The 23,648-nt window shown below is 39.7% G+C and overlaps 1 protein-coding gene across 5 annotated transcripts in view; it reads right to left on the bottom strand.

Moving 5' to 3' along the window:
* Window positions 1-23,648, bottom strand: part of TENM2 (teneurin transmembrane protein 2) — a 963,219-nt gene that overhangs the window by 742,854 nt on the left and 196,717 nt on the right. For all 5 annotated transcript variants that reach the window (XM_038413789.2, XM_043490999.1, XM_043491001.1 and 2 more), the window contains exon 3: window positions 7,473-7,748. In XM_038413789.2, the coding sequence (XP_038269717.1) occupies window positions 7,473-7,748 (276 nt within the window). The remainder of the gene's footprint in view (window positions 1-7,472; window positions 7,749-23,648) is intronic.

The raw sequence follows: 23,648 nt of genomic DNA, 5'->3' as shown, positions 1-23,648 counted from the left end.
AAGTCTCTGATTCCAATTATCTTGGGAAAATGTCGAATTGAGGTGTTCATTCTATTTTTGATTGAGACAGCAACAAAAAACAAGGTCAGTACCAACTTAGGTTACTTTATGTGAGTGAATTTCTTTACAGATTTAGAATATACGATAGTGGCATTACATGCTTAACTGTAGCATTTAATACTGTGAGCTTTAAAAGAATTTTAAAAGGACATAAGGGATTTTTAAAAATTATTTGCCCTCTTATGCTCATGTAATAAACCCTCTGCAGTACAAAACAAAAATATGATTTCTGTACCAAATCTGTCTTCCATTTTGCTAGGCTTTGATAGTGATGTTACAATAAGCGATGTAAACTTACCTTATTGGTTCCATGAAAGAAAAATTCAAACTTTTAAACAATTTAAAAAATAAGAAGGGAAAGGGAAGACAAAAAATATAGGTAAACGGGGGCTGGTGGAGTCCTACATCCCACAGGGTTTGACATGTTTAGTGTTGATGGATAATGATCCTGAAAATTTTTCACCCTTTGGGATTCTCCCAACCAGTTAACGGTTGGTCCCACAAGGATGTACTGTTTGTGTGTGATCCTGTGAAGAAACCATTTTCCATCAGAAATAGGGAGTACAATCCGCAGAGGAGTTGGGAGAGGTCAGGGCTAAGGGTTCATATCCCACGTTGCACTCTAAATGGATGACAAAACTGTAACTCAACTGTGTGAGATCCACGGATGCTGGCAAGAGTTCTACGCGACACTTCAGAACTCTCTCAGGGTCTGCTGACTGCAGCCTCTCAACTCATGCCCCATAAAATGTAACCTGGGGCTTAAAGCCACAATCTGCCCTTTAATTTAATGATGGACTGATTTTCAGAGTCATTTTCTGCAGGTCCTTGTTTATCTATATAGTAATTATTTTAAATCATGAATCTCATAGCAGATGCATTTAAAATTTAGGCACAGATTACCATACAACATTGAAATATTTCCTTGCTCTATGGAAATTTGATACAGGTTTATTTCCCATGCTTTTTGTTCTTCCCTATTCCTTCCTCTCTCTCTCTCTAAAATTGAGGGCCACTACAACTTAGATACAATTTTATCTGTCACTTTGGTAGTCTGACTCTTTACCTTAATAATATAACTTGAGTCCTGAGAGGTCTCCTCTGCCCATAAAACTGATTTCATTTACCTTCTGACATATAAATGTAAAGCTGAGAGAAAGAAGTTACTTCAAAAAAATTGAAATATTTGATATTTTAGTTACATTACTGTAGAAGCCTTCAATACATTTAACACAACATAGCAATGAAAAAATATCATTTTGTGTTATGTCCTGCTGTTCCCAATGATAGTATCAGGTACCTGCAATTAAGGTGCTACATAGAAAAGTGTATGCTGCTTCGCACTCCTAGTCCATACCATTGACACGGTTGTTCCAACTCCATCCCAAAACACAACACTGACTTGCTGTCATAGTGCCAGTTGACCTCTCTTTTAATAATTACCTACCTTACTGATACATAGACAAAGTGCTTATAAAATGTTACTTGGTTCAAAAAACTACTTACCAGGAAAGACCTTGATAGGTTAGTTAATTCCTTTTTCACCACCCATTTTGCTTATTATAATTTTGTTGAAGCACTTAATTCACTGGCTTCATTTTATCTCAAAATACTGAATCTTGAGTAATTCCATGTTGCTCCCTACCTCTAATCTCTTCATTAGCTGATCAATAAAACATTCCACAACACAATCAGTAATTGTGGGTCAGAGCCTAGCCTTTAAATACCATAGAGTTGGGCATTCTATAAGAACCTGAATAGTAGACAATTTACATTGCTTCAGGGATGCAAATGGGTCATAAAACTGCTATAATCACCACCCTGCACTTTAAGTGGGGCGGGGGAGGGGAGGGGAGGGTTTGTCTGGCTGACCAAGAGAAGAGAAAGCAATGCTTTCTGGCTTGGGGGAGGAGAGGAGACGTAAAACTGCTGGAAAAGCAGTCAGCGTGGTGGATGATTCGCCACCTAGGAATGAGGGGTTTAAAAAGGTCAGCCTGGGTCTGGCCCCTCCTTTCATTCACCCTGAACAGGCTAGGCAGCACCCCTGCCCTATTTAGGTCACAAATATGCTGGTCACATTTAGGTCACAAATATGCTGCTATATCTGCTATGGGCATTATGCTAGCTGCCCCGTTAAGGGCTGCTGGGAAGGAATTTTTTCCTTACCACCATATTGGCCAGGTGCCATGGGGGTTTTCTCACCTTCCTCGCAGCAGGCTCAGGTGGGCTCTGTTCATGCATAGCATGATGGGCAGTAGGCGATATGTCGCAATTCTTTAAGTGTATAGTGGATTTTCAGTGCAAGTACTCCACAAATTAAGGCACAAAAGAATGGATAAATGGCTTGGAAAAGTAATTAAGAAGAGGTGCTTGGTAGTTGAGCAAGCCGGGAGCAATTGGGGACTCCTCTGATTGGTACAGCAGGAAGTCATCCCCCCCCCCCGAACATTATAGTTCACCTTAACCCCTCCTACAAGGGGGCGTGGTCAGTATGGTCCCAGCAAGGGAATTGCTGGAGGGACCTGGATGAAGGGGGGGGGAAGCTAGTGGAAGCCCCCCACCTGGAATTGGAGGTGCCCAGCAGTGGATCTGCTAGAGGGACATGAACAGAAAGGGGTGTGTGTGTGTGTGTGTGTGTGTGTGTGTGTGTGTGTGTGTGTGTGTGTGTGTGAGAGAGAGAGAGAGAGAGAAAAGCACTCACCCCCCTCCCTGTGAATTGTGGGGTTTTCACCTGCACATTTTATCCGCCTGATTAGTCCCAGACATCTAATAATAAAGTTGCGGCCTGATTAAACTCGTATCTAATGTCTCCTGTCATTCTTTTGACAACCAGCTAGCTGAAGATTTCCCCTGTGCTGGAAAATGTTCATGGAGCATAGAGTGAAGGTAGCAAATTCCACCCCATCTTCCCTTGCAGCTCTGGGTATGAAAGAGCTGGTCAGTGCACTGCTCTACTTCAACAATTCCTGGCTGGCATAAAGAGCCACACTGGACAGTTGCAAGGCAGAATAAATAAGTTGCAACACCCACAAATGCAATTCATGGCAAATCAGTGTTTTAGTCCAGTAGAGCCTTGTACCCTCCATCTGATCACAACCTCATCTGTCTTTTTAAAAAGAAGCCACAATTAGAATGGCTTTTGGAGGAGATGGGGATGGTAATTAAAAGTTCATTTAGGATTTATTCATCAATTTACAATATTCATATACCAAGCTAATGAGTGATCCTTTTCGTTTAAACAGCTTTACATTAGTTTCCATTACAAGCCGACCTACTTCTAAAGTCAGTCATATTTTCACAACATAGAATGTAAAGGCACAAATATGCAGCTTGTACTCATGTATTCTCAGTGAGGTCTTATGTGAGTATAGGCCTAATTCTGTAACTAATGTAGGGTTAAATTAGCCTGCTCTTCAGATGTATAAAGTAGCATCACTTAAGAAGATTTTAATGGAGAGACACTGATTGTACCATCTGACCCATATATTGTAAGGGGCAGATTCTACTCTTTTATACATGCTAAGTTGTACATTAGTGAGCAATTTGTGACTAAGCATCAGTAAGAGTGACAGAACCTGGCCCTAACCAAACTCATGTGGCATAGGTTGGGATTTGAGCATCTCCAATGTTGTTCTGGGGAAGACAGCATCACTTCAAACCCACCTTTCTCAACTAACAAAATCCCTGTATTAACACCCACCCTCCATGGTAAACTTTTTTCTACACGGGTTACTATTATAAATCACCATTCGCCCAGGATTATGTGAGATACTATTATTGCCACTTAATGGTGAAGTCACTGTCAGCAAATGTTGACTTTAAATAGTGTCCCCTGTAGATTAGACGCAACTAGCAGAGCACCAGGAGAACAGAAAACTTTGGAGCTCTGATAAATTTGAGTATGTACCCCGCAACCTGTGCGTTCCCAAAACTGACTCTTTTTGCCTACCTAGCATAAGGCACACCAGGTGTGAGATAAATCAAGCTTCTTTATAAACGTCTGCTGTACGTTTTTTGGATGAACACCTATAATTATTCAAGTAACCAGAAGCTCTGAATCCAGTTGATCATGGTTATAAGAGCCTTGTATTGTTTACCCTTACATATTCACATTCTTGTTGGATGCCTCTCTTACAAGGGATCACACAAGTTACAGACAGCATTATAAAAGTTACATTTCAAGATGTGATATTAAATTCTAGGATAATATATTGAAAAAAAAGTGTCAGGACTGTAAAAATAGATAGAGTTGAAAAAGCAACCCCTTTTTTTATATCCTGTTTTGTCAGAAATAAGTTTCTACCCAAGTAAATCAGCAAATTTAAAAGAATTTACATTAAATTATTTCAATTTATCAATATGCATTTCAAACCTGCTAATTCAAGGCTCACACAATTCTAGTTTAAGATAATGTTCAATCATACCAACTCTAAAAGTGAAAACAAAAATAGTCCTAAGCCTTGTAAATGGATTTGAATTAGCAGAAATGTTGAAAATAGTAATATTAGTGTGATTTATAGCAATTAAGCTTCCTCTGTACGACTTGGAAATGTACCGAGAAGTACCAACATTGATTTAATATTAAAAGAAAATTGACACAGTTTATTATTTTGAAGTGGAATGACAGAATTTGTGATTAGCATCTCAGTATCAAAAATGTCACCATTTTAAAGTTGTAATAGTGTATTGCAATAAAGCAGCTGAACCATGTCAAGAAAAAGGGCATGCAGTGCTTTAAATAAACTCAGTGAAATCTATGCATCAAGAGTTCAACTAATTTGGTTAGGGGCAAAGTATAAAAATTCCATACCAAGAAATGTCTTGTTTTATGCCTGTGACTCCTGAAACTGTACTGGAGAGTGCATTTCTCTTGAAGTGTAGATTCTTGTTACTTCCTCTTTAAGAGAAGCATATCTAACAGGTTATTGATTTGGTTCTGGAGGACACAGTGTTTATTATGTAGGAAACCAATGCTGGGCAAAAGTGAAAGAAATTAATGATAGCTTTGTAAGTTTCCAGGCAGTGGTGCTGAATCCTAGTGGGGTACCTGTCAATCTATATGATAATATATTCCCAAACTTCATAAAATTGGTGATGTGAAAAGTAACTGATTTTTTTTTTAAGCTAAACAGGATTTGTCAGAGAGGGAGACTGAAGTTTACTTAAGTTAACACCTCCGCTTGTATAATAGACATTTCACATCTGTGTGAATATTTTACAGCCAACCATATGGAAACATTTATCATCACAAAAGCCTTACTAAATAAAATGCTAATAACGTACATTCAAAAGTGAATCTGATATACTTTGTCTTGTACTTCATTTTATAGCATGCTTCCTGTTTTGATGAACATCACAGTTTGAAAAACTACCTTTTTGAAATGCATTTTATGGATAGATTAGATAGATAGAGGTAACTCTCAGGGTGAAAAGTGTTCACAAGCAAATCCCAATATGTTGCTTCCACCACGGTCAATATTAAAACTGCCATTGACCTCAGCAGGGGTAGACTCAAACTCAATCTTTGAGCTTTAATAGTACTGGAAAGAGAACTTTCTTAGTCAGTTCACTCATTTGAAACAATTATTGGGACTTTTCCAAAGCCTATTGAAGTCAATGGGAGTTGTTTTATGGTCTTCCAATGGATTCTGGGTCAGGCCATTAAGTGAATATATTTTATGCGTGAGAGTACGCAAGTTTACCAAATAGTAGAGTGAGTCAGTGTATTTTTACACACATATAATTTTTAACATTTTGGTTATTTCCATTCCTAGTATCTGCCATTACTATTAAATACACAATCCCGTATACTTTGATGAAGAAATGCATGCGACAATATTCATGGAAGTACAAAGATTATGGGCTAACTTCTTCCCTCAAATACATGTCTGCTATTTCTCCTGAAATCAGCAAGAGTTGCATGTATCTACTGAGTGCTAAATTTGACTCTTTAAGTCTAACTTGGTCATATATTTCTAAAATTTTGAGACGTTTCATTTGTTTTTTGTTCATCTTCTTTAACATTTAACTGCTTTCATTTCAAGTCCTAACATATTGGCACTGCTGAAATTGGCGGGGGGAGGGGGAGGCTGAATATCCACTTTGCTTAAAATAAAATAAAAGTCCTTTTCAGATAAATACCTGAAGGTGCTGAATGTGCCAACACACCATAAATTTAAAATCCCCAGATAACATGGCAGGGAGTCAATCATAGTAGCTGACATCAAGCAGTTGCCTTGAATGTTTCTACTGATGCCACAGTAGAACACTATTCTTGTGATTCCTCTTTATCTCTCCAAAATAGCTTATTTCAGAATAAAGCTTGATTGTTTTGGGTGGGGTTTTTTTGTTTGTTTTTTTTGTTTTTTGTTTGTTTTTCCAGAGTGACTTCAGCTTATACACTCCTGCCTTATTCACATCTTAGTGTGGAGAATTATTGAAGGCAGGTACTGCATTGCTATCCATAACAAGTCATCTTCAATAGCTAGGCATTTTTTTTAAAGTAGACTCAGAACATCGATGAGAAATGAGTTTTAAATGGTTTTATATGAATTTTAACTAATTTTTTAAAACATTTCGCACGTGGTAGTTAGCTTAATGTAGTTTTTATTCACAACAAATCATTGCCCATGTGTTTTGTCCTACATGGGTTCTGCATTATGTAATTTACCTTTTAATTTTTATTTTTAAATTAAACAGCTAAGAATCTATACTAAACAGATATATACATATCTTTTTGAGTCACTCTGATACATACATTTGCATTATAAAACCTTGCATGTACTTACCATTAAGAGCTTAGAAATCTGAGATTCAGATAACGCTTTCAAAGTTTCATGAGAACATCTGAACAAGAGTCCTATTGACTGTGAATTAATATTAAGTTAAAAACTATTAACCTTATTTCACACTGTGGGTAAAAATCATATATAAGAAAAAAAATCCTGACAAGTTTCTTCACACTTGTCATTATTAAATTCCACAATCTGCTCCAAGTTTCCTCTTCAGTAATAGACATGAAGCATTGCTGTCTGTAAATTAAAGTATAAAATAAGGTGGTATTCTGAGAACATCTTTAAGAGAAAACCCAGGCTGCCATTAAAAGCCACCTGTAAATACCTACAAATAAAATATTTCTAGATATAGGTCATGTTTTTTCAAATCACATTCTTTGCTATGGAGAATAAGAGCACCATTCAATTACGTTTTATTTAAAATACATACTACATTATATAATAATTTCTTCTGTCATTTCTGGTAAAAATTAATTTTTTTAATTTACTTTTGTTTATTTTTTTAAGGCAAATGGACAAGGAAAAGTAAGAACTTAAGTGACTCATTTATATGCAAAAAGTACCACCCTATGTTCTTATAGATATATATTAAAACATATATTCAAGAAACAGGCCTACCGTTTTCCTCATCTGACTTATTTTCATTGTCAGAGTCAGTCAGTGTAAGGGCTGAATTTTCACGACTTGACAGACCGGAACTGCGCCTGGATTTTATCCCTCTCCCCCACAGCCTTATAGCATGCTCTGGAGACATTCCTCCCTCTGTGTCTGAGTCAGCATCTGAACCGGTACTCAAGGAATAGCCTTGATGAAGTATTCCTATGTCTGAGCAGTAGCCACTTCGATGGGGAGAGGGCTCACAGATTCCTAGTTCTGCAAGGGTGAAGTTAGTTCCTAGGAGGACAGTAAAGAAACAAAAACAATTAGTCAAAATATTTAAAAAAAAAATTAACAGGCCATCTTATCTTCTCATAGATATTTTATACATCATGCCTTCACAATGAATTGTATATCGTGGACAGATTTGTAAGGACATGGCAAGGCTCACCAGAAGCATATAATGTGTAGCAGAGAGAATTGTGAAACACACAACAAAAGATAAAACTCCTCAAAATCTGAGGCGTTCCTTCCTCTCCCACATTTTGGCCTCAAATCTGTAAACACTTAGGCAGGTGATTAATATTATGCACATAAGCAGTGCTATTGACTTCACATGCTTAACATTATTTGCAGGATTGAGGCCTTTGTTACGAACGGTTTCACCAAAACCATTCCTACATAATGTCATTTTTAATCACTTATAAGGTGGACAAAAGCAACCCATTTCGGAGCCAAAGAGGACCACCACTTCCAGGAAGAAATGGCTTTAAAATTCAAACTATTTTTCATTGAAAATGTGAAAGATTTAATTTAACTTAGTGCAAACAATTTGAGTGCAGAGTCACCTAGAATAGTGGAAAACTGTACATAGTATGAAAAGTTGTCACAATTTTGCACAGCTTTAATAAGTGGGAAGGTTAGATATTTTGGGTCCCCTGTTACAACTGAAATGTGTTTTTTCCATTCACAGAAGTTTTGCTCCCAACAGAAATTTTATGAGTAATGTTACTGTGTCAAAAAATGCAAAAAGGAGAACAGCATGTCTGAAGTCAAACCTTCTAGGATTCATGTCAAAACATGGTGGCTCATAATATGACTCAGTAAGTTGGTAGGTGACACATTTATAACGCAGTCATATTCCCAGGGTACTAAGAACAGACCATGTATCTTTTTAGACAATAAGGAACAAAACTTAAAAAAATATGTAAGGAAATATTCACTGGTCTCTCTGGCTCCGCTGGTTTTGAAAAGCATGGACAATTTCATTTACCCATGCCAGACTAGAAATGAAGAACAGAGACAGATTCAAGTCACTGGAAATACATCTGTGGACTATTTAATTCATATTGTTCACAGTGCAATTTAGTCTGAGGTCTGTGCTTCCGTAATGGTGCTTTTATATAGTCTATTTAAACAGTCTATTGTTTCTCTTTCTCCATACATTTATATCAAATCAAGACACCCAAAGACAGATTATAAACAGGCAACTTTTGTACAAGATATTTTTAATAATAAATATGCTTCATTAACCAGTTTAAAAACAAAAAGTAACAATTCCATTCACACAGATCAATCAAGACAGATCATATATTTAAAATATCTAGTTAATCGATCTACATAAATCTTTTTCCAGTCCCACAAGTTCATTTAACTCAGTAATACTCAGATCTCAGTGGTTCAGGAGCCAAATTAGTGATCCAAATTACCCAAAAGAGCCACAGTAATGTGAATTAATTGTTTCATTTACTGTAGTACTATTCATATTTAAACGATATCATGGGGAAATATATAGTTTTTTTAAATGTATTATTCTCACAGCAAGTAAATTAGCAACAGTGCAAGTTGACAACTTAATTGGTTAACAACATAGTAAAAGCCATCCTCATTGGTTAATAATTAAATCACACAGTGTTTTAATATTGTGTGCTGCAAAGATTCGACAGACACACTTAAAGAGCCACTTGCAGCCTATAAGCCGCAGTCGGAGTATCACTGATTTAAATCCATAAACTATTTTGAGAAAAATGCTATGCAAAGTAAAGTTATGTTTTACTTAACCTTTATCCCCAAACCCACCAGTTAAAGAAAGAGCATGCGATTTCTCTTTCAGGATTAAGCTCTGGTCTACCCTACAGTTAGGTTGAAATAAGGCATAAGTTGTTATAAGGTTGATATGATGCCACAGCTTAACATGGCTTGTGTGGTCACGGCAGAGCTGCCTTAAGCTGTTTGCTTGACCAGTAGAGGATGGATATGCTCCTGAATAGCAACTTTCAGCTCCTGTGACACCCCACTTTAGCCAATAAACCAAACAGCATTAAAGATTGCATCCTTCCTGTGCTAGGAGGAACATTGCAATAAGATGGCAGTGTGTTAGAGAAATAAAAAGGGAGAAGGGACATTTCTAAGGGAACAAATTAGTCAGCTGTAATGTTTAAAAATAAGATAAAAAGAAAAACAAACATACAAACAAAGAGTCACCTCCTTTCCCTTAAGACTTAATTAAGGGAAATTAACCCAAATGTTTTCAGTTAAGAGTCTATTCTGCTTGGTAAAATAATTACAGGTGTTATGATGTGTGTGTTGAGAATATGACACTTAAGATGTGCCAACCTTTTGCAACAGAAACCCCATATCATGCGGAACTCCACTACTTTAAGGTTTCAGCATAAAAAAAGAAAATACCCAGAATTTGAGAGAAATGTATTTTGATTCATGGCCCTTGCCCCAAAATTCAAAGCAAAGCTTTATGCCATCTGTTTTTTGGCAGTGATTCTTTAAGTAATCTTCATTATTCCATTTGATTTTCATAATGAATTTTTGATAACCGTTCACATGGTAGATTGTCTGGGTTGAACACAAGCCCATGAATTTTAGTGATTACTTACAAATTGTGCACAGTCCATAGACTTAAAAAAATAATCTGGTGAGTTTTATTAAAGTTTTGCCTTTGCCATTCTGGATTCGAACTGATCTGAAACTTAGAAAGCAACTTAATGGTATAAAAGCATCCACACTGAACCAAAGAAGTGCCTCATACACAATGTGAGCTGTATCCTGCAATTTTGGCACATTTTGAATGGCACAGTGCAGGCTGAAGGACCTACTGAAACTTGTATGAAACATACCCGACGTGAAGTGATGCTAAAATTATACCCATCCCAACTACAAAAGTGGAAATATGCTTTTAAAAAGATTTCGTTTGTTGTTAACATAAGTATGTATGAACACAAAGCTATTATGAATATATTAGCTTAATTAAACTTTTATATACACAGTTAAGTATTTTAATACTATTCTGTAGATTTTAATAGCCTTTAAATGTCCAGATGTTTACACTCTAATGAACATTCGGTATTGATATCAAAAACAAACTAAATTTGATGCAAACAATGAACTTAATATGACTGTTCATATTGTTTTCTCTGAGATAAATGGAAGTGGGTTGAAGAGAGGTAATAGAAACAGAATTCACTTTTTCAGCTGTTTTGGCTTCTACTAATTGGGAGTATGGCAAATGCATGTGGCTTAAGATAACTACACAAACAGATCAAATTAAGAGTCAGATGTAGGAATGTAGTTAATAGCACATTATAAGAACACAGGAATTTCCATAATGGACCAGACTCAGGGTGCTTCTAATTCAGCATCCTACCTCTGACAGTGGCCACATTATACAAGATGCCTCAGAGGAAGGTCTAACAACACAGCAATAGGTAGACCTGCAATAATCTTCCCTCCACATTAGGTCTCATCCCGATCTCTAACAATTAGAGATCAGCCTAAGCCCTAAAGCATGAGGTTTATATACTCCTTACAAAATTATAACAATTGTGGATATTCCTGAGATCCACTTAAGTGTCTAATCCTTTTCTAAATCTTGCTAAATTCTTGGCCTCAATGACTTTCTGTGGCAATTGGCTCTTCAGTCTAAGTGCTGAAAAAGCATGAAAAAGTTTTGAATTTGACATTTAATTTCATTGAAAGTCTCCCTTTCTTGTGTTATGAGACAGGGAGAACAGACGCCTTACCCATTCTTACGCCTTCTCTACTTCTTTTATACACTTTTATCATACCTTAGAAGATGAATAAAAGTGGGTAACAATACCAATTTTTTCAATCTCCTAATATTTTATATATGTCAATGCTATCTTAGGCTTCCTTTCTCAACTCTGTTTACATTCCATTCCACATTCCAACATATTAGATATTGGTTCTAATTGTATATTATTATGCATTTTAGATTCAGCCTCCAAAACTGAAGATATTTGGAGAGTCTGAAGAGACTACTCTCTAATTATTGTTCTCCTGCATTTGTGAATTTTATTGTTTTACCCAAATTAAGAATCTCAGAAAAATTCCTTTAATACGAGCATTTGCATATATATCTTTGCACTTATACATCACCTTGCATTTCAATTGTTTTAATGTGCACAAGAAAAAGACATTCATTTTGTCTGTTATGCACAGGGAATTAACCACATGACTCAGATTAATGGGGTTTGTGTGATTAAATTAAAATGCATATGCCTGGAAAATTCTCTCATTTAACATTGTTGATGTCACACAGGGTAGAAACTTCCCATTCAGAAAAACACCCCACACCCATTCAAAGGATAGCGCCATTAAATTATTGAGCTTGAGGCAAGAATTAGTGTGTGAAATTCAATGGTCTGGGTAACACTGCACTGAGTTCAGGGTTAGCCACTTCTTCTACGCATCCATCTATTTTAAAAAATTCAAATCCCCACATATTCCTTTGCTGCCAAAAAAAGGAGCACGTATACGATGTAGTGTACTTGTAGTGCAGACCTGAATGTGGCTAAATTCCTTAAAATGCCAGGGAACAGATCTACTTGAAGAGCAGACCCTCCCAGTGGAAAAGATATACAGCTGATTCTAATGCCCACAGGTTTTGAAAGAGATAGCATACAGAAACATGGCATGGATGAATAGGTGGACCTTTACCGTGCAGCTATGTGTAACAGTTAACCACAGAGCAAAAAGGTCAGCAGACTACTTATTTTCTGCACTTCAAGTGTTATTGGGTTCTAGCTATTACTTGCTCACAAAGCCAAACATTTCATAATTAATGAACAAATCCAATGTGTAACTTTAACTTAATGATAATGATCTTACATTTATAAAGCACCTTTCATCCAAATAGATAATAAAGCGGTTTACAGACTTTACTAGCTGAGCATACCAACAGTATGGGAACATGACAGGAACCACCACATCTATCAGTAAAGTACAGCTGCCTCAACAGTGCACACAGAAGTGGCACAATAATGAATAGTGTTTGTATATGATAAACACTCACATTTGAATTTTGGGAGGGTTAAGAACATGCTGTTTTCTAGGTAATAAACTTTTAAATGAAATACACACATGAACGCTTCTTAGCAATCAAAATATCTGTTAATCTAAGAAAGTTTACTGAATGAAACTGGATTGAGCCAGCCAAAGGGAACTTTGTTTTCTAGCATCTGTTTAGTCACAACAAAATCCCTTTGATTTTCTTCTTCATAATCCTGCTGTTCCTCAAGCTAGCTCAGAAACCAAAACGTCTAATATTACAGGTTGCATGAAGGTTTTTTTGGTTTTTTTTTGAGCGGGGGTGTTGACAACCAGTTTGTTGATATTACATTAAAAATTATGCTAACAAACCATGAAGGTTGAGAAGCCATGCACCAAATTTTCAAAAATGCCAAACTTAAGGTTGACTATGCAACCTTAATTCAGCCCTGTTGTGAATATCCATTTATGGCTTTAATTACATGATCTTATACTATTTTTTTCTGCAAGATACCTGCCTCAGTGAATGAGTAGTTATTCAGTATTTTTTTTTATTCTCATTCCATGTATGGCCCTAGTCTTATATACAACACACCATTCAAATCGTGCACTGAAAAAAAAATTACAAATGTCTTCATGGGGCTCATTGGTATAATATTGGAGTGCTTCAAAAAAAAAAAATCAATCAATCAATCTTCTCAACACTCCTGTGAGGAGAGGTGTTATTGTCCTTTTACAGTTGGGAAACTCAGACTATGTCAGAAAGGACCATCATGATTATCTAGTCTGACCTTCTGCACATTGCAGGCCACAGAACCTCACCCACCCACTCCCATAACAGACCCATAACCTCTGGCTGAGTTACTGACATCCTCAAATCAGGATTTAAAGACTTCAAGTTACAGAGACACTAATTTAAATCTGTAAGTGACCTGTGCTTCGTGATGCAAAGGAAGGCAAAAAACACCAAGGTCAATGCCAATCTGATTTTGGGGTGGGGGAGGGGGAATCTCCTTCCCAACCCTATATGGTGATCAATTAGGCCCTGAGCTTTTTGGGCAAGATCTAACACAACACCTCCCTATCTAGTGTCCCATCATCAGCTGTTGGAGATATTTGCTGCTAACAGATGCAGATCAGCTACATGCCACTGTAGGAGTCTCATCATAACATCCCCTCCATAAACTTATCAAGCTTAGTCTTAAAGTCAGTTAGGTTTTTTGCTCCCCTTGTAAGGCTGTTCCAGAACTTCATTCCTCTGATGGTTAGAAACCTTCATCTAATTTCAAGTCTAAACTTGTTGATGACCAGTTTACATCCATTTGTTCTTATGTCCACACTGGCACTTAAATAACTCCTCTCCCTCCATGGTATTTTTCCATTTGATGTACTTAGAGAGAGCAATCATATCTCCCCTCAGCTTTTGTTTGGTTAGGTGAAACAAAGTCTCCTCTCATAAGGTAGGTTTTCCATTCCTCGGATCATCCTAGTAGCCCTTCTCTGACCTGTTCCAGTTTGAATTCATCTCTCAAACATCAGAGACCAGAATTGCACACAGTATTCCAGATGAGATCTCACTAGTACCTTGTATAATGATACTAACACTTCCCTGTCTCTATTGCAAATACCTCACCAAATGCATCCTAGGACTGCATTAACCCTTTTCACAGCCACATCACATTAGTGGCGCATAATCGTCCTGTGATCAACCAGTAAACCCAGGTCTTTCTCATCCGTCACTTCCAACTGATATGTCCCCAGCTTATAGCAAAAATTCCTGTTAGTCCTTAAGTGAAGGACTTTGCACTATTAAATGTTATCCCATTTCTATAACTTTAGTTTTCAATCTTCTTGTATGATACTCCAGTCCTCTTCCAGATTGGCAATACCTCCGAACTTTGTGTCATGTGCAAATTTTATTTCTTTGCAAGTCCTGCAAGTATGGCTGGGCTGCAACCAGTCTCATAGTGATGCAAGAAGTTCTAGCCCACTTGAGAATTTCAGCCCCACCTGGCAGAAACTCCCCCAGTTGGCTACATCCCCCGCCCCTGGGGAACAGCAGCCAACAAGAGTAGCTTCAGGAAGCAGGTGGTGTTCTCCCCGCACTCTCAGGAATTGACACCATTCTCGCAGAAGGGGAGAAGAGAATAGGAAGAGCCCAGCAGCTGACGGCAGCTCTGCTCCCTCCTGCTTCTCCCCAATGCTCTGCCTCTCTGCAACACAAGGCCTAGGAATGGGCAGAGGGGTGTGAAGAGCCCCCAGAGGAGCAAAGTGAGGCTGAGGGGTAAGAACTGATGGGGCAGAATAATTCCTAGGCAAGGGATGGGCAGATGTAGAGGTAAAAGCTCCTGCATTAGAATCCAAAATCCCCTTAATAAATGCGGGAGCACAGGCAACACATATGTACAATTTGTGGTAATGTGATTTTTTTTTTTTAAATCCTTTGGGATTGGCAATACTGCCTGTTACCCTTATGCATTCTAGTCAGGTGATTTCTTTCTTTTCCTTGCTGCCTGGGTGCCAGCAGAGCACAGGAGAGACAATTCTCCTGCTCCGAGTTCCAGTGCCTGGCATCACAGACACCCAGGAACAGCAACTGCAGGGCAAGGCCTGCTGAGCCCTGGCCTGCTACATACCCAAAGTGGATTGAATCTTTGGATCATTTATCCGCCAAACACTAACAAGTCTTACTGAGCAGGTGCTGAGATTTGTTGGATGATTATAATTTCAACACATTTTCAGGAAAAATGGGAAAAGCCATATGCCTGACACTAAGGCATTCCCCTGGCAAACTTCAAGTCTATGTTCCAATGCATGAGGTGCCAAACTTTCCCAACAAAATGGTTGTAAGACATTTTTAACGTGAGCAAACAACATTTTTTCCCATAATCTCATCCTCAGAATATGATCAACCACTGTAGTCGAAACTTTTAAAAAGAAAAATCAGCCTGAGGCAGACACCTGGTATGGTTAATTTCAACCCTTCTGCACATGGAAGACCAGAGCATGCCAGACATCAAAGGAATGGAGTCCACATTCTTCTGCAGAGGTATGAGTTTCTGGAAGTAAACAGGTAAGTGATTGGACTGGTTAATGTGAAAGTGAGATACCACCTTTGGTAGAAATTTAGGGTGTAAACATAAGAGACCTTATCCTTGTGGAACACTGTGAAAAGCGGGTCTGCCAACATAGCTTCAAGTTCATAGACTCTTCTTACCAAAGTGATAACAACCAGGAAGGCAACTTTCCTGGAAAGGAGGGACATTGAGGAAGATGTCAGTGGCTCAAAGGGGGATTTCATTAAAACTGAGTGTACCAAATTCAAGTCCCATTGAGGTGCAACTGTTTGGCAGGAGTGGGGAGCAAGGTTCTGAGGAGGTCTTTCTGAAATCTAGCAATTAGTGGGTGAGTAAAAACAGAGCAACTTTCCACAGGAGGCTGAAATGCACTGATCACTGCCAGATGGACTGTTAAAGTGCTGAGGGCAAGACCTAATGATTTTAAGGACAGAACATACTCCAGGATCAGGGAGATATCCACCTCTTCTGGTAGAGCCCCTTTACGTTGCACCCAAGATGAAAAAAGTGTCTCCATTTGGCCCAGTAACATTGTCTAACGGAGTCCTTCCTTCTGTTAGCGAGTGTGTCTTGTACCACAAAGGAGCATGCCTATTCTAAAGTAGAAGCCCATCCAAATACCATGCCCTGAGGTGGAACAGATATGCTTAAACTGACATGATCAGGACATGATGAGAGCAAATGAGTGGGAGAAATGATTTGCAAGCCTTTTGTACTGCTTGAAGTTCCAGAATATTTATGTGCATCCTGGATTCTTTACGTATTCATGTGCCTTGAGTCATGCAGTCATCCATATGGGCTCCGCAGCCTACCAGGGACATGTCGTGATGATACTTAGTTTGGGGAGGAGTGAGGAAAGGGAACTCCCATGCGTACGTGATGTGGCTTTGTCCACCACAGGAGGGATGACAATACTCTGGCTGGGACTGTCAGTCTGAGGTCCGTAAGAGCAATGGCTTGGTGAGTACATGGACTGGAGCCATGTCTGAAGGCAGTGAAGGTGAAGTCTTGTGAAAGAGTCATGAAGGTGGAGAAAGCCATGTGGCCAAGAAGAGACAGGCAAGTCCTGGTGGTACATGAGAGTTATTCAAGATGCGAGATATAATGGCATTCCTCACCTGAAATCTATCTGTGGGCATACTTTGTTATCCTGAATTGTAAACTGGAGGAAGAGAAGACTTTCCTCCCCAGAAGACTGAGACACTTTCCTTCCTTGTCTGTAGAAGGGATCGAGGATGTTGCTGCTTTGCCCTTTCTATGCGGCAGCCTGAACTACAGAGTTTGGTGTAGGGCTGGAGAACAGGAATTCTGATCCCTTGGTCAGGATATAGCATCATCTCTCTGTTTCCTTGGGGGAGGGGTGGAACATGTGGCAGAGGTATGCCATACATCGGTGGTTGGCTCCAACATAGGATCATTAATTGGAAGTGCTATTCTTGCTGGTGCCAAGATGTGTAGGATATCCAAGAGTTCATGCTGCGGGTCTTTAATTTCCTCCAAGGGGATTTGGTGTTCCCCTGCTACTCTCCTTAGAAGCTCCTGGAATTCTCTGAAGTCATCTGGTGGGGAAGGAGATAATGCTGTTACAGCCCTGTCTGGTGAGTAGAATGGGAACATAGCCAGCTACCGCGGAACCATCGGGACCAGGGTATAAGATTCTTCCTTCGCTATTGAATCTGCAAACCTGCTTGATGGATCCCTCCGGGGGAGGATGCAGGGGAGAGGGGGGAAAAGAGGGGAACGAGCGGAGGCAGGGAGTAGGCAGTGATTCTCTCATGGATCAGGCAGATTCTGAAGGAGGACACTGTGCCCATGACCACATAAGCTAGATCAGCAAGTGGGAGTACCTATGGCATGGGGTAACAGTGGTTCCAAGGAGATGAGGAGTAGCCATTTCCATGGATGTGCAGATCTCCATGATGGTGCATAGGAGCAGTATGGTATAGGTGGTTGTTCTCCTGGTTCCGATTCATTGAAAGAGGAAAATGCAGATCCCGGTTCCAACAGCGGTACCACTTGAGCCAATGGAACAGAATACAGGACTTGTGAGGAAGGCGAGAGAGACTCCATACCCTAGGCACATTCCATGAGGGAATATGATCTCCCTGGAAGTGGAGGGTCCTAACGGAGGAGGAAACTCTGGGTCTGGTAAAGCAAAGACCTCTTAGGGTTCAGCCACAAGTCTGGATCTTCCTGGTGTGAGGGGACTTTTTCCATCCCAATCATTGGTATTGGCACTGAAGACTTCACAAGGCATGAGACTCACCCATACAGGGGGGGTGCCAGTGATGATAGTATCAGAGGTTCATCACCCAGAACCATTGGATCCCATCGTTTCTGGGGCTTTTTCTTCTGTCTGTGGGACTTGGAATGTGCTCTGTGCCCTTGGGCTGAGCTAGTGAAGGAAGCATCCGCTCTCTTGGAGCTAGAGATGACTTAGCCCCTTGCTTATGGGAGTGTTTCCTAACCTCCCAATTAGGCCCCGCCATGAGGTCAGCAGGGGTGGTCTGGCCGGCACCAGAGTCAAAAGTAGTAGCAGGAGGTGCACTCTTCACTGAATCGGACCGATGTACAGTGGGTTCCTGGCCTGGTCCGAGTGTGGTCTCATGGCCATCTCCATGAGATACTTGCAGAGACAAAAGTGCTCGGTCTTCTCAGCTCCTGCTAGGGAAGAATTGGCAAATACTGCACCTAACCGTAATGTAAGCTTTTCCCAGGTGGAAGAGGCAGTGTTGATGGTCATTGCTGACTAAGAAGCATCGCAGGCAGAAGATGCAGAGTTTGAAGCCCAGAATCCAAGGCATAGTCCGGTACCCACCCTGGGGTGGAGGTAGAGGGTTGGGAAAAAACTCAATTTACTCTAAATCTATTAAGTACTAAACTAGAAAAATAATCTAATAAAACTACAGAAAACAATTAAAACTATGTAAAATTATGATTTTTTTTAGAATCATGTCAGACTAGGACACTGAAAGTGTTATACCAATAAAATGAAAACCAGCAGGATCTCAAAGGGAAAAAGGCAAAATACCACATTTATTGTGAATACAGAAAGAATCATAGTAAGCAATTAGTTATAGCTATAACATTCTATTCAATCTTATATTTATTCACACATTCATTCATACACACACACACACACACACACACACACACACAGGTTCTGCAAGGTTGTTATCATAGTTACCAGCCTTAGAGTTGCTCATGCCAAGCCACTGGCCAGGTGGCCTGGACATGAGAAGGGAGCAGGGCCTTGTCAGATGCACATCTGATGCTCCTGGAAGTTGGTTTGCAGAATCAGACCCCAAAGTTCTCGCTTTCTAAAGTCCATTTTTATAGGAATTTCTTCCTATGCCAGTCTGTGGGAAATTGCTTCATCATGCTGTTGCTGAATCAATCAGCAGATGTCACATTCCTGACGGCTCCGTGCTGCCAGATGTTATCTTGTTCATTGGTTCTCCCATTCTTGAGGCTGTTGGGTGGATTCCACTCTGCCCTCCGGGGGTCCTCTGGTTATTTCCACTTGACGCCTTCTTTAACCGTTGGACACTGGATTCTTAGGCTGGCACCTCCCTGATCATTCAGTTATTATCTACACCAAGCATCCATCCACATACATTCTCTATTTTAAATCACAATTGTTAACAAAGCGAGATGAATACAACAAAAGGGCGGGGAGTCTCTGGGTGCTGTTTCTATTGTTACAGAGTATTGCTTTGAGTCTCTCTCTGTGTGAGTAGGTTTCAGAGTAGCAGCCGTGTTAGTCTGTATTCGCAAAAAGAAAAGGAGTACTTGTGGCACCTTAGAGACTAACACATTTATTAGAGCATAAGCTTTCGTGAGCTACAGCTCACTTCATCGGATGCATTTGGTGGAAAAAACAGAGGAGAGATTTATATACACACATACACAGAGAACATGAAACAATGGGTTTATCATACACACTGTAAGGAGAGTGATCACTTACAGATAAGCCATCACTAGCAGCGGGGGGGGGGGGGAAGGAAGAAAACCTTTCATGGTGACAAGCAAGGTAGGCTAATTCCAGCAGTTAACAAGAATATCAGAGGAACAGTGGGGGGTGGGGTGGGGGGGAGAAATACCATGGGGAAATAGTTTTACTTTGTGTAATGACTCATCCATTCCCAGTCTCTATTCAAGCCTAAGTTAATTGTATCCAGTTTGCAAATTAATTCCAATTCAGCAGTCTCTCGTTGGAGTCTGTTTTTGAAGCTTTTTTGTTGAAGTATAGCCACTCTTAGGTCTGTGATCGAGTGACCAGAGAGATTGAAGTGTTCTCCAACTGGTTTTTGAATGTTATAATTCTTGACGTCTGATTTGCGTCCATTCATTCTTTTAAGTAGAGACTGTCCAGTTTGGCCAATGTACATGGCAGAGGGGCATTGCTGGCACATGATGGCATATATCACATTGGTAGATGCGCAGGTGAACAAGCCTCTGATAGTGTGGCTGATGTGATTAGGCCCTATGATGGTATCCCCTGAATAGATATGTGGGCAGAGTTGGCAACGGGCTTTGTTGCAAGGATAGGTTCCTGGGTTAGTGGTTCTGTTGTGTGGTGTGTGATTGCTGGTGAGTATTTGCTTCAGATTGGCGGGCTGTCTGTAAGCAAGGACTGGCCTGTCTCCCAAGATCTGTGAGAGTGATGGGTCGTCCTTCAGGATAGGTTGTAGATCCTTCATGATGCGCTGGAGAGGTTTTAGTTGGGGGCTGAAGGTGATGGCTAGTGGTGTTCTGTTATTTTCTTTGTTGGGCCTGTCCTGTAGTAGGTGACTTCTGGGTACTCTTCTGTCTCTGTCAATCTGTTTCTTCACTTCAGCAGGTGGGTATTGTAGTTGTAGGAATGCATGATAGAGATCTTGTAGGTGTTTGTCTCTGTCTGAGGGGTTGGAGCAAATGCGGTTATATCGTAGCGCTTGGCTGTAGACAATGGATCGAGTGGTATGATCTGGATGAAAGCTAGAGGCATGTAGGTAGGAATAGCGGTCAGTAGGTTTCCGATATAGGGTGGTGTTTATGTGACCATCGCTTATTAGCACCGTAGTGTCCAGGAAGTGGATCTCTTGTGTGGACTGGTCCAGGCTGAGGTTGATGGTGGGATGGAAATTGTTGAAATGATGGTGGAATTCCTCAAGAGCTTCTTTTCCATGGGTCCAGATGATGAAGATGTCATCAATGTAGTGCAAGTAGAGTAGGGGCATTAGGGGACGAGAGCTGAGGAAGCGTTGTTCTAAGTCAGCCATAAAAATGTTGGCATACTGTGGGGCCATGCGGGTACCCATCGCAGTGCCGCTGATCTGAAGGTATACATTGTCACCAAATGTGAAATAGTTATGGGTGAGGACAAAGTCACTGTGTGAGTAGTTGTTGTTACAAAGAATTGCTTTGAGAACAGACTCTGTTAGAATGTACTAACACAATTAGCAGCTTGCAAGTTTCACACATAGAGGGAGAGAAACAGTACCAAAAACGAAGAGACCTCTTAATTAGTAATACCCTGGAATTTAAACTATGGGGAATTAAACTCATTTGTGATTTTAATACAGAACTACTTTAATATGATCCAACAAAAGTTCCAACCTGGACCATGCAGCAATGAGAGGGAACTGGGGATGCAGGGCCCTTTATCACCTCAGATGGAGGCACAAGACAAGACAAGTCAGGGTGCATGCACAGACCAATGGGCATGACTTTCAAAGTTCTCTGACTCCAGGCACATGGTGCATATGTGTAACCCTCAGAGAAATACAACAGGGACAACTCACTCAAAGAAGAACAATGTCTAAAATGTGAAGTGTCAGGCAACCTTAACTACAGGGGCACCAGTAGCATACCAACTATAAAAAGAGCTTCCTTCTGCCTGCAAGTAACCGTTCCAAAGGTTGATATCGGTCTGCCTGCCTTTAGTGAACCAAATCACTGTTTATCTACCAGTTAGCATATAGGGACATTCTTTGGATATCAAATTAAAATCCAGGCCATACTTCTCTCATTTTGTGTACTGACTCTGCCCAATACATACATGCATTTGACTCAGAATTCTGAATTTCAATGTTGGCTTCCTGGCACAAGGGGGAGGGGGGAGAAAGCCTGTACTTTAGTCTGACTGCTGAATGCCTGGAGAGATGTTGGATATGAACAGTAACCTGACAATTCTAATCCTATTTTCTGCACTAGTCATGAAAGTGGCAAAAAGACATGAGAAGTGTTTTCAGATGAAAAACTATATCAATCAGTTTCTGTACAAGCAGGATTTAGGAGCAGCTGCAATAGTATATGTGGTTCTGCCACTCTGGAATTAGTTGCACCACATCACTCATGATGAGATGTATTCACTCAATAACGAAGATAAACAAGGGGGTTACTGTATCGCATTGATAACTAACAGCAACACATTCTGGTTTAACATTCTCAAAACAAAGGCTGAAAGCAGCCTATAAACTTTGCCCTTTGTGAGAAAAAATACAGGCCCAAATTCTATCCTCAGTTACACAGCAACTCAACTAAAATGAAGTCAATGAGGTTGCACGAGTTTAGCTGGAGGAAGGATTTAACTTGTCTCTGCAATGACAGTCAGTTGGGGCTAGGCAGCTAGGGCTAGATTACAAACTGTTGCAGATTCTATCTCCACACAATCCAACAAGAATATATGGGGTGCAAGTCAAGACAAAACTGAACCCTAAATTTTGCTAGCTCTGGTGAGATGTATCCATGCGTGAAAACACATAAGTGATGTTGCTTTACTAATTTCAAGTAATATTCCAGTGCATTTCCCAACCATAATCCAGGCACACCATCCAAACTTTAGCCAACCAGACACTAAAATTCAATCTAAATCTCAAATAGAGCATATAAAGCAGCAAAATGTTGGTCTAGTGGTTAAAGCATAGGACGGTGGAGTTAGAAAGGATGGTTTCTATTCCCAGCTCATCAAATAACTCAATGTGCATCTCCATTTAAGTAATGGAATAGCATACCTCAGTTCCCAGTTTGAGATATTTATCTACCTAATAGAGCGTTGGAAAGTTTAATTATAAAATGGTTTAAGTCATTGACTAGAAAGCTTTATAGAAGCACAAAGTAAACAGACCATTGTACCTCTAGGTGCACACTTTAGAATCTTGGGTGGTGTTCAGATACAACTGACACGAATCATAAAATAAACTAGATAGCATTATTATTTTAAAGTGGACCTTTAATTCACAACAACTGGCTCATTGGTATCCACTAGTCACTCCTGTCTCTGCACTGTTAGTTCTTTCCACGATGGACACTGATTGAATCTTCAAAACGTACTCCACTTTCAAGCAAGTTTCAGGATAGGAACAAAGTGGTATCACAATTAAAACCAGCTGCATTAGATGGTTAGATACATCTACTCATATTCATACAGTACAATACAGTCTCTTCAACACTAGGCAGCAGTTTTGTTAGACTGTGATACCAGCAGGATGTCAGTGGCATTCTAGATGGGCACTTTCATGAGCTTATCTGTGTCAGAGATGCTGTTGTAAAAGCACCTAAGTATTTGTCATAAAAAGATTTGAGGCCTTTTAAGCTCAATTGCCTTTTGATGTCCCTATATATGTGCATGCCTGTGGATATAGTCTCTTTACAGTAAAACTATGTACATCAGTGGGCAAGTCTGTGCTCAATTATTTTACTTAAAAAACTTGCATCTCTGTATGGGAAAGTTTCTAGAAAATGTTTTATCAGAAGTAAACATTCCTGAGGATACTCTGATGAATTAAATAAAAAACATTCTTTTTCTGGCTGTTCTGTTCTTAAAATAAAGCTT

Source organism: Dermochelys coriacea, chromosome 8, assembly GCF_009764565.3.
Source record: "Dermochelys coriacea isolate rDerCor1 chromosome 8, rDerCor1.pri.v4, whole genome shotgun sequence".
NCBI lineage: Eukaryota > Metazoa > Chordata > Testudines > Dermochelyidae > Dermochelys > Dermochelys coriacea.
This window is presented reverse-complemented; position numbering and strand designations above follow the sequence as displayed.